Here is a 13,211-nt window from a genome sequence, read left to right as displayed (position 1 = left end):
TTTGTTGAATGGGTTGAACTGATGTGTATTTATCATAGTTTAAGGATTAAGGTGAAATATTTTTCATAATTTAGAGATTAAATAGATACGCTTATTATACTTGTTAGACTAAAGTGTTGTCTATTTTATGGTTTGGAACCAAATAAATATATTTATTAGTATAATTTAAGGACTGGCGAATGACTAAATTGAATTATATAAAAATAATTTAGAGATTAATAGTTCAATAGACTAAGAGACTAAATTGAGGGTTTATTCAAATTATTTTTATGGAAAAACTAGTAAAGCTAAGTCCAACCCGAGAGGATGCAAGTTTGGTTACAAGTCAATTTTAGCATTTTCGCATCACAATGAGACTTCACGTGAGAAGCAATTATTTGTAACTTTGATTCATATGTGTATCGGCCGCAATATCAAACACACACTTAGGTGATAACTAACAAAAGTGAGAGATTGAATTCATATGATATAAACTAACATACTCATTAACAATTTCATGTTCTAAAACTAGGCAAGAGAAACAACAGACGATGCATTTAAAAATACAACTACTTGTGACATTGTTGCAAAATTTCAGCTAATGTATACTATATGTGCATAAAAATCTATTCATCGTCCTGGTTTAGATCTCTCTTTTTCTTTTTACGCTGATCACACAAACCTGAAAAAACATACCAGAAATTACTAACCAGAAGCACAAGTGTTACTCTAAAAAATAAAACAAAAGATATATTAAGACATCAAACTTACGTGTCTTTTCCTCTTTCCTTTTTCTCTTAGAACTCACTGAGTTTCTTTGTCTTCCTGTTGAATCCTTGATATCCATGCGCACCTGTGAGGAAAAAGGAAACAAAACAAACATAAGTTCAATCAAAGTAAGCTGAATATCACTCTACTAACCAGAAATTCCTAATATTCATGGCACAAGAAGCTAGATACTTCGTTTACAATAAATGAGAAAATATCAAGATCAGGTTGTTATACACAATGTCAAATAATATGCAGCCACATTATCAATATAGTTTGATTGCTCAAGATATTTTTTTTATCAAGCCAGTGACACTAAATGAGTGTATAACAGTTTACGTTACATTTCAGCCAAGAGCATTTTTCTTATCAAAGGCTATGAAATAATAGGCCGCATAAAAAAAAAGGAAGGGAGAAATAGAAACTGAGAAGAATGCCACGGCATATTTCAAATTGAATTTCAAACATTTGGATTTAACAGAACTAGACAAAGAAATATTGTCCTTGATTTACTTGTCACCAGGGAAATATCTCTTAAACTCCCCTCATCCATGAAATATCACAAAATAACAATTTCCAGAATACAAAGAGAAGTGTTAATATCATACCTCTTCACCAGCACTCCGAAGTGCGTGAAGTGCGTCCACACAATCTTGACCAATCACAACCAATTTTCCCTTTTTGCCGAATACTGCACCCTGGCGATCACTTAACTTTTGCCTTGCTAATTGTTGCAATTGTTCCTGCATGAGGGGTGTTACACCAGCCTGTAAAGAGAGGATAGCATCAGAGTTTGTCCTTACAACAGTTGAGAGGAAAAAGCTAAAACAAAAGAAAAGCATGCTCCAAATAATGTGTTAGCAACAGGCTTCATATAGTGAGGCCTATGTTAAGAGAAAGCCCAATAATACAAGTGGGCTTGTGACAGCAGATGTATAATTATAAATAGTTGTTCAAACTAAGTTTGGTGTGGAATTATTAAATTGTAAACTGTAAACTGGTTGGTTAGGGCGAGGACAGGTTTTTCAATTCTTGTCATAATTGTGTAACTGTTGTAAAACAAGGAAAATACCCCTGCTAAATATCGATGTGAAAATGTTTTTGATTGCAGAGGACGTGAAATCAGCATACTGAGCTCCTGCAATATGCAAAGTATGAGACATAAATAAATTGGAACAAGGGAAGAAAAGTAAGAAACAATAGCCAAGTGCCATTTCAAGTTTTCCTTTTTTTTTTTTTTTTGAAGTACAAACCGTGTGCAAATTCTTCAATTTCTTAGAGCTGGCTTTCTTTTGCCTATGTTTATTAACTTGTTCCTCCTCACTGTCATAATTTTCGGTAACTAAATCCACTGAGCTAGCATTCCGATCAAACCAGCTTTTCTCTGCCTTCTCCTAAAATAAGGAAAATTGAAGGCACGGTATATAAGTATATATCTGGTTAGCACTAGTTAATGCACAGTATTCCTAATAAGGAGAATATAAACAAGAATAAGATAATTAAGAAACTGCAATTGATATATCCTAAAATCTTAAAGTTTAAAAACTAGATGAGGAAGTAGAATAGAGAAACTATTGTAAGGATGCAATAAAGCAACACAAATAAAACTGTTTAACATGAAAAGTGATGAAGACATGCAACAGGAAACCATTTCAAATCATCTATAATGACAACTACCAAGCTCACTTTCATATTTGCACGGATAAAGTCTGAAAGCATATCAGCATGAATTCAGGTGAATCTGTTTACCTGGGAATCTTTCCTTGTTATCTTGTCTATTTGACGAGCAAGAGACAATCGTTTTAGAATCTCTGGCATGTACGAGTTCTCCAAAGGAAACCGCTGAAAGGTATCCTGTATACAAGACGAAGGCAAATACAGAAATGTAAATTGACAATATTGGTCTTAGATGAAGCAACAATTGGGATTTTTGAAAAATATCGCTTAACAAATTCTTATTATAACTGGTAGGAATGAGATAAAATTAAAATAATAGCAAAGTACAACTTCAATATTTCTATTATAAATTATTACATCTAAAATGAGCCATCACAGAAGAAACACCTTTGAAAATGACTTGCACAATGAAGCAAACTTTGATGTATCTTTTGGGGAGATTAAAGCAATGCTACAACCTTCAGCAGAAGCTCTAGCTGTTCTTCCACTTCTATGAACATAAACCTAAAATTAAGAAATAAGTTTTATATGTAGTATAATAAATAAATATAAATGTACATACTTATGTGTATGTATGTATATGAAAAATGAATATATGGATGAAATAAGTAAGGAGTTGGCTTACCTCAGCTGAATGTGGAAGCTGATAATGGACAACAGTTTTAACACCGGGAATATCAAGACCTCTTGCAGCAACATCTGTGGCAACAAGTATGCCATTTTCCTTTTCACGAAAGCGGTCCATGGCCTGCGTTAAACAACAAGGCAGGAAACAACAATAAGATGACGGGGGGCAAAATATGCGATGTTCACAACTTCAAGAACCCAAAATGCCCCATGAGAGGAGACAAAGTATATACCTACATGTTGCTCATGGATGGATCATATCATATACTTAAAAAACATAGTAACTCGATTCTTATCAGCATTTATCATGATATAATTTAGTTTAGGCAAGAATTATTAGGAAATCATCAGTATAGAAGCCCATTTATTGAGCACAAGTCCTCTAAAGAAAAGTTTGGACTTTGGCTTCTCCTAGTTTGTGTTCTTTCCTTCTTCCCATGCATCAATATAGAAATACAAAGCTCTATGGGCAATTGTGGGCCTCAGTTACATTGTTCTTTCTCTTCATCTGTGTATAATGTACTGTTCTACTTCTGAATCTACTAGTCTTTCCGCCATTCAAAAAAAAATTTACTAGACTTTTCCTTTATGGGCAACCGAATCTACTAGACACTGTGCAAGGCAACAAATTTCTTATGCGAAAATTTGTTTGGGGTTTGGTGTGTCCTAAATTGGAAGGGTTTCCAGCAGTTAGTTTAAAGGCCTTGACAGTAAGGAGGCCAATGTTCTGAGTGTTGAGTATATTTAGCAACCCTTCAATACATTTCATTGGAGCAGAATCCTTGCACATTTTAAAGGAGTCTTCCTGCCTTTCAATTTTTTAGGTTTGTGTGTATGACCTCTTTATGGATATTCCACATATAATTTAACTAAAGGAGTTGCAATTTCTGATATGCATAGTAATTGACAAATGGATTATGAAATTCATTTTATTCTCAATGGCACAGGTCCAAGAATTCAAAAGTACAACTTATATTTAGCTAATGCTGATGCAACATTCAACCAATGATCAAAACTAATTTTGGTTACTACTCAGAAAAAAAAAATGATAGATAAACAATGAATTGAAAATCTATATTACCCCCATAATATATACCTTTGAGCACAGCAAATAAAACAACTCTTGAAAAAGAAAGCCTAAGAATGGGGCAAAGAAAGGACACAAACCTTTAAACGCGCTCGCTGTTGCATTTGAGCATGAAGAGTCCAAACATTGACGCCAAGAATACGCAATATGGAAGAAATATGGCGCAGAGCTGCAATTGACGTACAAAAAACTATTGTGCGTCCTTGTCCATGGACAGTGAGAATATAATACAAATGGGCATCTTTATCATCTTCCGTGCATCTGCATCTCATAACCAATTATTAATGTTGTATCATCAAGCAAAAATTACATTTCATGAAATAGTAAACATTCCTTAATGACTTTATTATGCGTAATCAGTTGGAGTAGATGACATTATAAAAGAGGAAGTTTAGCAAGAATACTTAACCCTAAACTACAACTCTATTTTAGCATGGAGGAATGAAAAACAGGTGACTGACAAGGGTAGCACAACCGGCCCAACACAATAGTAGGAGTAAAAAAAATATAGCACCAAAATCAAAAAATCATTTCAGTCAATATGAATATATTCACTATAAACATAATAATTCTCAGAACTTGAGTTTTAGAATTTAGATATGATTTTACATACTCAATAAATGACTCCTCAATTTTGGCTGCTAATATTGATGGATTGGTAAGATCAATAATTGCTGCATTGGGTTTCATTCCCGCTCGCTCAGAAAGAGTTTCAATAGAATCCAAACCATCTGTCGATAGTTGCTTTTTCTGAATTGAACTGCGCTTTAGCTTCTTGCGAAAATCAGCAGATAGTGCGACAGTTGCAGAGAAAACAAGAGTTTGCCTTTTCTTTCTTTGGACACTAGAAACTGTAATACAACTTTGTGCATCTTGAGAATTATCTTCACTGGAGATATTGGACATGGGAAGCATGTCAATTATTGATTGCAACTCCTTAAAATGACCATTTTGTACCATTCGGTCGGCCTCGTCAAGCACAAAGAAAGACAGTGAATGTAACTGCAAAAAAAGATGGTTAACATTAAAAATGACTTCCGATGAAAACAATTTTTCAAGTTTATGCTATTCATTGAACTAAACAATTATCTATTATCCTGTGCGTAAATTAATCCTGCAGCAGTTAAGTATCAAAATTCAAAACAAACAAAAAAAGCCACGAGTAACATGGTATCAGACACTATATAGTATGCCTATATTGTAATATAACATTTAGCTAGGGATGAGCAATACATCATTCTTGTAATGAAATGTGCTGCATGGGCATGATCGTTTTGTTTTCAACACTAGATAATGTTAGCTCACACACATTACACAAATAGGATCAAGAATTGCAAAGAGCTCACAATTTAGGTGTTCTTTTACACTTCACTATTAATTTTATTTTTTGTTTCCTATTTACTTGTTCATATATTGGTTCTGCGTATGCTTATAAATTGTGGTCCTCAACCATAATTGTGGCGGCAACGTAAAGGATTTTGAAGCCTCTGTAACTGCATCGCAGCCACAAAAGCGAACAACATCAGCCACATTATGTTGAATCCTCTCGTAACTGTGATTACAGCTTCAAAAACACTGTATATGTGATAAATATTTCCAGTTTTTTACTATATTTAAACAATATTTAATTCTCAAAAATATTAATTCAGTCATGCATAAACTTAATAATCTTTTGCATTAGCACTATCAATCACCTCAACCAGATGCTTTTCTCCAGATGACATAAGTTCCCATAACCTCCCTGGAGTACCAACCACAATCTCAGGCCTTGCTTTTAAAAGTCTTTCCTGCTTTTCTGCTAAAATACCTCCAACTATAGGGGTCACCCTAACATTAATATACTGGGCTACTGCTTTCAGATGATCGGTGACCTGAAAAAGAAATTGCAGCACCAGGTTATAAAATTGTCGGCTTCTATCATCAATAATACTTGTTGGATCCTAGAAACCGCATTAACTGTAAAAAAGATCAGATTATGTTTTACTTGATGGGATTCCAAAATAGGTCCAACAAAATCATTATTAGTCTCATAAAACTCTGGAATTCACTATTAGTCTTATAAAACTCTGAACTAATGCAAATAAAACAAAAGAATACAAGATTTGTAAGTTGTAAGTCATTACGACTAAAAAACTAAATACAAACATAAAGTTCCCATTCCCTGCCTTAGTTAGTTGTAGAACTGCGAGCCTGCTTAGAATACAGAAGCAGAAGAGTTTACACCGAAAGATAAACTAAGTGTAACTATAATAGAGAATCTCAAAAGTGGCACACCCTATAAAAGAAAGACACCTAAATTTAAACATATGAGACTTGTAACTACTGTAAAACTAAATGCCAAAATAAAAAACCTTCCATACTTCCCACCTTGGTGGTAGGAAACAATACAAAACCAAGAACGCAACATCATTATAAATAGTAAGAATCAAGCAACTGACAGTTATCTATGCAAATGAACAGAAAGCTTTGACAATTACCTGAAGTGCAAGTTCTCTAGTTGGAGCAATAATAAGACTCCTTAAAAGGCCCGTGGAAACATATTTTTCAGCTTCTTCACCCTTTTCATCAACCACATTTGAAGCCTTCTCACGCTCCTCTAAAAGACGTTGCAAAATGGGCAAACCAAATGCAAGTGTTTTACCAGATCCTGTCTCTGCAGCCCCAATAACATCCTGTCAAATGAGGACACAAGAATTCCCATCAAAAGTTAATCTCATGAAATATTTCAAACCGGGAAGTTTCCAGAAGAAAATCAAATTAAACAACCTTCCCTTGATGAGCAGCAGCCGGAATACAAGCTTTTTGTATCGGTGTTGGTTCCTTGAATCCTAACTTGTGTATTGCTTTCATTAAAAGAGGATGAAGCCTCAACTCGTTCCATGCATAATATTCAGTTTCATCAGTGGTCTCTTCCTCAACAACATCCTTCACATCAGCATCTACACTTAGAAGTGCATACAGCCGTTAGTAGAACATGTCAACACACATTTTTTCCTCATTAGTTCTTAAGACTTTCTATTTTTTATTAAACTATAACAGGCTCTCTGGTTTTTTCTAATGACAAAAATAGATTTACTTCTGACTAACAGCCACCTATTCCAAAGCAGTTATATATTCTAAAAGTATAATTGGAAAAAAAATTGAATACAAGCATTATTGCTTTTATAAATAACTAGTAGCAAGACAAACACGATATTTTAAATTGTGGATTAGCAAAATTTCACTACGCTTTAGAACAACATAAAATTATTATCACATGTTGATATGAATGTGAGTATACTAACCAATCAAACATACATGTAATTATAAAATTGTCAAAAATAACCAATCAAATAAACATTTTAAATTCCACATTTGAGGAGCCTACATTTAAGTATAGTTTTTAAACAATAAATACCAGCATTTAACCGCTGAACTTTCTGGTTTTCTTTTGCATTCTTGCTTTTCTTCTTTTTCTTTTTCTTCACTTTAGACTTAATGCTCTCATCATTCAACGTTTCTCCATCACTACAAGTACTGTCTTGCTTCTGCTTATTCAACTTCTTGTTCTGTTTAGAATTGTGTTTCCTGTCATGATTTTCAGGATCAGGAATATTTAAACCATACTCAGCTTCATCAATCTCCTCAAGTGAAAGAAAACCTGCAAGCAAAATCTAATAAATAAAATGAAATAAAAAGAGTCTGAAACATTAAAATTGAGAAAAGCTAGAAAATGAAGTTTAAATAAAGCTCGTTTATAAGCCCAATGTGTGGGAAAAAATAATCAATTACAAACAATATATGACTCAATCAATTCATCAAACACTTAGCGGGCAGAATAAAATCAATAGAAGTAACCAATGTGTAATGCGTTTGGTATAACTTTTGAAGAAGATATGAGGCTAATTATAGAGAAATAGTGTCTATGGTAAAATGAAATGTATTGGATAAGAATGTAACAAACCTCCTTCGAGTTCATTGGAGCCAGTGAAGAGTGAAAAAGTGTTGTCGTCTTGTTCATCATGTTGAGGGAGAGAAGAGTTCCATGGAAGCGATTCGAGGCGGTCGAGCTCAGGATCCTGAGTTTTTAGGTTACGGTTATTCCTTTTGGCTTTTCTCGTCGAAGAAGTTGCTGCTTCTGCCATGGCAAATAGGAATAGTTGAAAATACACCGAACAAACAAAAATGTTTGTTATGCGGAGAGGGCTGGTCCGGCGGCATGTTAACTATAAGCCATAATAAATTTTATTTCTTTAAATTAATTTAATATTCCGCTTAGTTGTTTAAAAAAATATTACAAAAGGTAATCACTTATATTATTTTATATTTAGTCATTTCTATGATACTTTAATTTTTTTAAAGAGTATATTATTTTTTAATTTTTAATTATATAGCGTGATTCAAATTTGTATCAAAGACATTGTTGTCACACCGATCATCAAAATTTAATATTTTTTTAGAAATCGATAGAAGAGACTAAATAAGGTATGAAAGTAAAGTTGAAAGACTAATTTATAACGTTTTTTAATTAATGAACATGAAAATGAAGTTAAAAAACTAATTTGTAAAGTTTTTTAATTAATGGACTAAAGCAGAACATTAAATTAAGTTAAGAGACTCGGTGATTAATTATGAGTATCTATAACTATAGATAAAAGGGATATAGATTATGGGAGCCACATTTTTTTTGGTCCCGGTGCATTAGTGGTTCTTGAAGGTTTATTGTTATTAACTTTAGACATTTTTAATTTATCAGAACTAGCGTTCAAATGGGCACTCTATACCCGTTTGTCCGCTTTTTTTAGTTCATTGTCGGGTCAAAATATAAACAGATATTTTTTATATAAACTTTGTGATCTCTCTCTCTCTCTCTCTCTCTCTCTCTCTCTCTCTCTCTATCTATGCTTACCAGTAATTTATGACGAACAACCGCTAGTCCTCCAATATTATTAATCTTGGTAACTTACAGGATCGACTAGATTGATCCTATGACATGTGTCTCAAGAACTAGTGTTATGGTGATTTGATTCATGATTAAGTTTGTTTCTGGTTTATGAATGGTAATTAGGGTTCTTTATCTAGCGTTAATGGTACAAAGTAAAAGGTGTTTCGACAATAAACTCTAAACGAAATCTAAAGGCTTATGACTTTAAAGATAAAGGATAAATGGCAGTAATTCTGTAAAAAGGCTTTTTTAAAGATAACAAAGGTAATTGGCAAAAGTAAAGATAAATAACTTGAAGTAAAAGGTTTTAAGTTTGAAAAGGTGCTGGAAACAAAGGTTTGACGAAATGTAAATGTAAAGGTAAAAGCAATGATGAAAGACTTTGAAGATAAAGGCAATTCGACAGAAGGCTTAAATAGAAACAAAGACAGTAAATGGTTTAATTTAAGTAACTTGCATTAAAAAGATAACATGAAATGTAATCATGGTGTTCTTCATACATACATTTTCAGCAAAGACTCGTTTCTCTCGCTCCGGTACTTTAAGTATTTTTAGTGAATTTTGTATATCAGTTTGAACACCCAAAATCTAAAAACTAAGACTCCTATTTATAACAATTCGACTCTAACGGTCTCTACACAGATGATTGCCACGTTCGACGTTTTCAAGCGTTGTGTGTCTCAGATGCTTCCACGCGTTCGCCTGACGAAACTACTTCGTTTGAATTTTAAATCTTTCCCGCTCGAAGCTTCGAATCTACCAAACGCCGATGTCGAAGAGAACTTGTGGAGATCCTAAAATCTTCTAAGTATTAAGCTTTGACAAAAAGGTCCTTTCTCCCAAGAAAAGGATTTAATAAATAGTTTCACAAAGCAATTTTTATTTGTTTACCAAAACATAATATTTTCAAAGAACTTCAACCTAATGGTCGAAATCTCCAGCTAACAAATTGCCCCCCAATAAATGTCTATTTCGAATCAATGCAGAAATGGGCATTTCTTGTAATCACCAGATTTCGACCAGTTCCATCTTCAAACCAGGCATCTCGTCGTAATCCCAAGCAAAGCAGACTTTGTTTTCTCTTAGCAGTTCAATTACTCTTACTTTCAACTTGGGGTCCAGTTTAGTGTTGATGTAGGTGATTCTTTTTGTGCTCCCATCTCCCAGATCAATTTCTTCAAGGGGATCTTGCGCTAACATCTTCGCACTCGACGTCACTGGATCTTTTTCGAATCCCAGAGGCTCTTCGTCATAGATGGCATATAACCCATGGTCTGTTAATTCCATATGCACCTGTTCGTCAAGGGGTTTTGGTTTAAAGTACTACCTAGGTCCTGCATTATAAATTTCACCATATGTGGCTTCGTCAGCTGTAACACCCTTCTACCCAAACGACATATTTAATTAATTTATCAGAGTACAACATGTAGAAGAGTTTACATTTCTTACAACATAACAATTATCGCATCACCACATAAAACATATTATTAATTTTATTAAAACTTCGCAGCGGACAACAACATAATTATTAATTTCCATCATATAATAATTCATAAAAATGTATCAACATCATCTCAACAAAACATCTCAACATTTTAATCCTCATAAACAACGTAAATAAAATGTAATTATCTATCGAATCCCATAACCCCGGTGTCACATGACCAGAGCATTCGACTCGACTCCGTAGAATAACTCTACACTTATTCTTCAAACCTCAACAGTAGCTACTCCGCTTTATCTGCACATTGCTCATCATAGATGAACATAAACACATGCAGAAGGGGTGAGAATTACATTATTAAATAATAATATAACGACAGAAATATAAACATAATTATATATTTCACATATGCCAACACAGCTTATAATCATCATCATAATCAACAACTCATGAACATCAACAAAACAACACATCAAATGCAATGCACACACCCATGCATGACTCAACACGACTCGGTATACCCATTTGGTGACCAACTACAGGATCACCACTCCCAGATTCATCACCATAGAATCCGAGTTCCCCGTAAGGAACCAAGGCTCTCAACAAGCCCGGAGTCAACAACATCATTGGAACTCAGTCCGTTCATCACTAGGCATCGGCCTTTCATGAATGCATGCACACCAAACATGCCTCATAATCAACATAGCAACAACAACATCATATAGTCATGGTATTGTCATCATTAATAGCACGACATACAACTCAACAAAATTACTCATCATAATTAACTACAATAGGCCACTCACAATTGGGTTCACAACGTAAAATCTAACAATTTTTACACACTGCAACAGTGTTAACCGGTTAACGCTATAGGTTAACCGGTTAACGCAGGAAAAATACCTCTTCTGGCAAAACGCAACAGCGTTAACCGGTTAACACCCTGGGTTAACCGGTTAACGCAGGCAAAACAGCACATTTCACAAAATATAACAGTGTTAACCGGTTAACGCCCTGGGTTAACCGGTTAACGCAGACAAAACAGCAGTACCTGCGCTAACACACGGCAGAATGCAGAGTTTTCCGCATTTTCCGCCGTCGGAGGACTTCCGGACCTCCGATTCAACTTCCGTAACAGGCTACGCGTTCGGGAAAACGCGACTCACACAACTACGGATTCAATTTCAGCTTAATTCGACTTATTCATCATAGTACTAAACGACGGTAAACCCCAACTTCCCCAATCTTCCTAATTCCCCAAAATCCATCAACAATCCTACATAAATCAGGAAATGCTCGCATATTATCATTTAATAAGGTTCAGACCCCTTACCTGAGATAATCCGGCAAATCTTTGAGCTTCAATCCTTTCCGTTCTTCAACCTCTGCTCTTGCTCTTCCCTTTTGCCTCTTTTCCACTTTCACGATGCTTCTGCTCTTTCACGTAACACTTTTCTGTTCCCAACAATGAGACTCTTTCTCTTACTTCCCACTTATATATTTTCCAAAATAATAATAATAATAATCCAATAATATTTCCAATTAATTAATTAAATTAATAAATATTATATTAATTCAAATAAAATAATTAGCCTTATTTTATCGGGGTGTTACAACTCTCCCCCACTTTAGAAGTTTTCGTCCTCGAAAACATACCTCAAGCAAATAGATCCGGGTACGACTCCTTCATCTGATCTTCACGCTCCCAAGTCAAGCTCTCACCAGCTGGACCTCCCCAAACAACTTTCACTAGAGCAATCTTCTTACCTCTCAGGGTCTTCTCTTCTCGGTCATCTATCCGAATTGGCAACACCTCAACGGTCAAATTATCCCTCACCTGGATATCATCCACCTGAACAACATGCGAAGGATCCGCAATATATTTTCTCAACTGAGATACATGAAACACATCATGCAGATTAGAAAGCGACGGCGGTAAAGCTATCCGATACGCCACTTCCCCAACTCTCTTCAAAATCTGATACGGACCCACAAACCTCGGAGTAAGCTTTTTAGACTTTAAAGCTCTACCCACACCTGTCGTCGGAGTAACTCTCAAGAACACATGATCTCCCTCTTGGAACTCAAGTGCCTTTCTCCTATTATCATGATAACTCTTCTGACGACTCTGAGAAATCCTCATTTTCTCCTGAATCATCTTAACCTTTTCAGTCGTCTGCTGCACAATCTCAGGTCCGAGTACAACACTCTCACCTGACTCATACCAACACAATGGAGTTCTACACCTCCTACCATACAATGCTTCATATGGAGCCATACCGATACTAGCATGAAAACTATTATTATAAGTAAACTCCACCAACGGCAAATAACTATCCCAAGAACCACTCTGCTCCAACACACAAGCTCTCAACAAATCCTCTAAGGATTGGATAGTTCTTTCAGTCTGACCATCAGTCTGAGGATGATAAGCTGAACTCAACCTCAACTTAGTCCCCAACGCTTTCTGCAAACTTTCCCAAAATCTAGAAGTAAATCTGGGATCTCTATCAGACACAATACTGGATGGAATACCATGCAGCCTCACTATCTCCTCAATATACAACTCTGCCAACTTCTCTAAAGAGTGATTAATCTTCATCGGCAAGAAATGCGCCGACTTAGTCAATCGATCCACAATCACCCAAATAGAATCATTACCTTTCACCGTCTTCGGCAATCCCGTCACAAAATCCATGGAA

General features: G+C 35.0%; 1 protein-coding gene across 1 annotated transcript; it reads right to left on the bottom strand.

Moving 5' to 3' along the window:
* Positions 1–433: 433 nt before the first annotated feature.
* LOC127127277 (DEAD-box ATP-dependent RNA helicase 13) lies at positions 434–8,341 on the bottom strand. Its single transcript, XM_051056428.1, has 15 exons — positions 8,082–8,341; positions 7,536–7,778; positions 6,905–7,077; positions 6,616–6,810; positions 5,833–6,009; positions 4,752–5,140; positions 4,219–4,399; positions 3,050–3,172; positions 2,812–2,928; positions 2,497–2,601; positions 2,001–2,141; positions 1,820–1,885; positions 1,356–1,514; positions 751–832; positions 434–661 (listed from the first exon to the last, which is right to left on the bottom strand). Exons 1-15 carry the CDS (start codon positions 8,260–8,262, stop codon positions 606–608), a joined length of 2,388 nt encoding a protein of 795 aa, XP_050912385.1. The 5' UTR covers positions 8,263–8,341; the 3' UTR covers positions 434–605.
* Positions 8,342–13,211: the final 4,870 nt, after the last annotated feature.

The sequence above is a fragment of the Lathyrus oleraceus genome, chromosome 3 (assembly GCF_024323335.1).
Source record: "Lathyrus oleraceus cultivar Zhongwan6 chromosome 3, CAAS_Psat_ZW6_1.0, whole genome shotgun sequence".
Classification (NCBI taxonomy): Eukaryota; Viridiplantae; Streptophyta; class Magnoliopsida; order Fabales; family Fabaceae; genus Lathyrus; species Lathyrus oleraceus.
The sequence above is the reverse complement of the archived record's forward strand: the minus strand, read 5'-3'. Positions and strand labels throughout refer to the sequence as shown.

What these genes read in the sequence shown, in the direction of transcription:
- LOC127127277 (XM_051056428.1), bottom strand. Translation starts at nt 8,262, where the DNA reads ATGGCAGAAGCAGCAACTTCTTCGACGAGAAAAGCCAAAAGGAATAAC. An exon ending in TAACAAGGAAAGATTCCCAG is followed by an intron (nt 2,142 to 2,496) that starts GTAAACAGATTC and finishes TCCTTATTTTAG; the next exon opens with GAGAAGGCAGAGAAAAGCTG. An exon ending in TTCGGAGTGCTGGTGAAGAG is followed by an intron (nt 833 to 1,355) that starts GTATGATATTAA and finishes TTTTCCTCACAG; the next exon opens with GTGCGCATGGATATCAAGGA.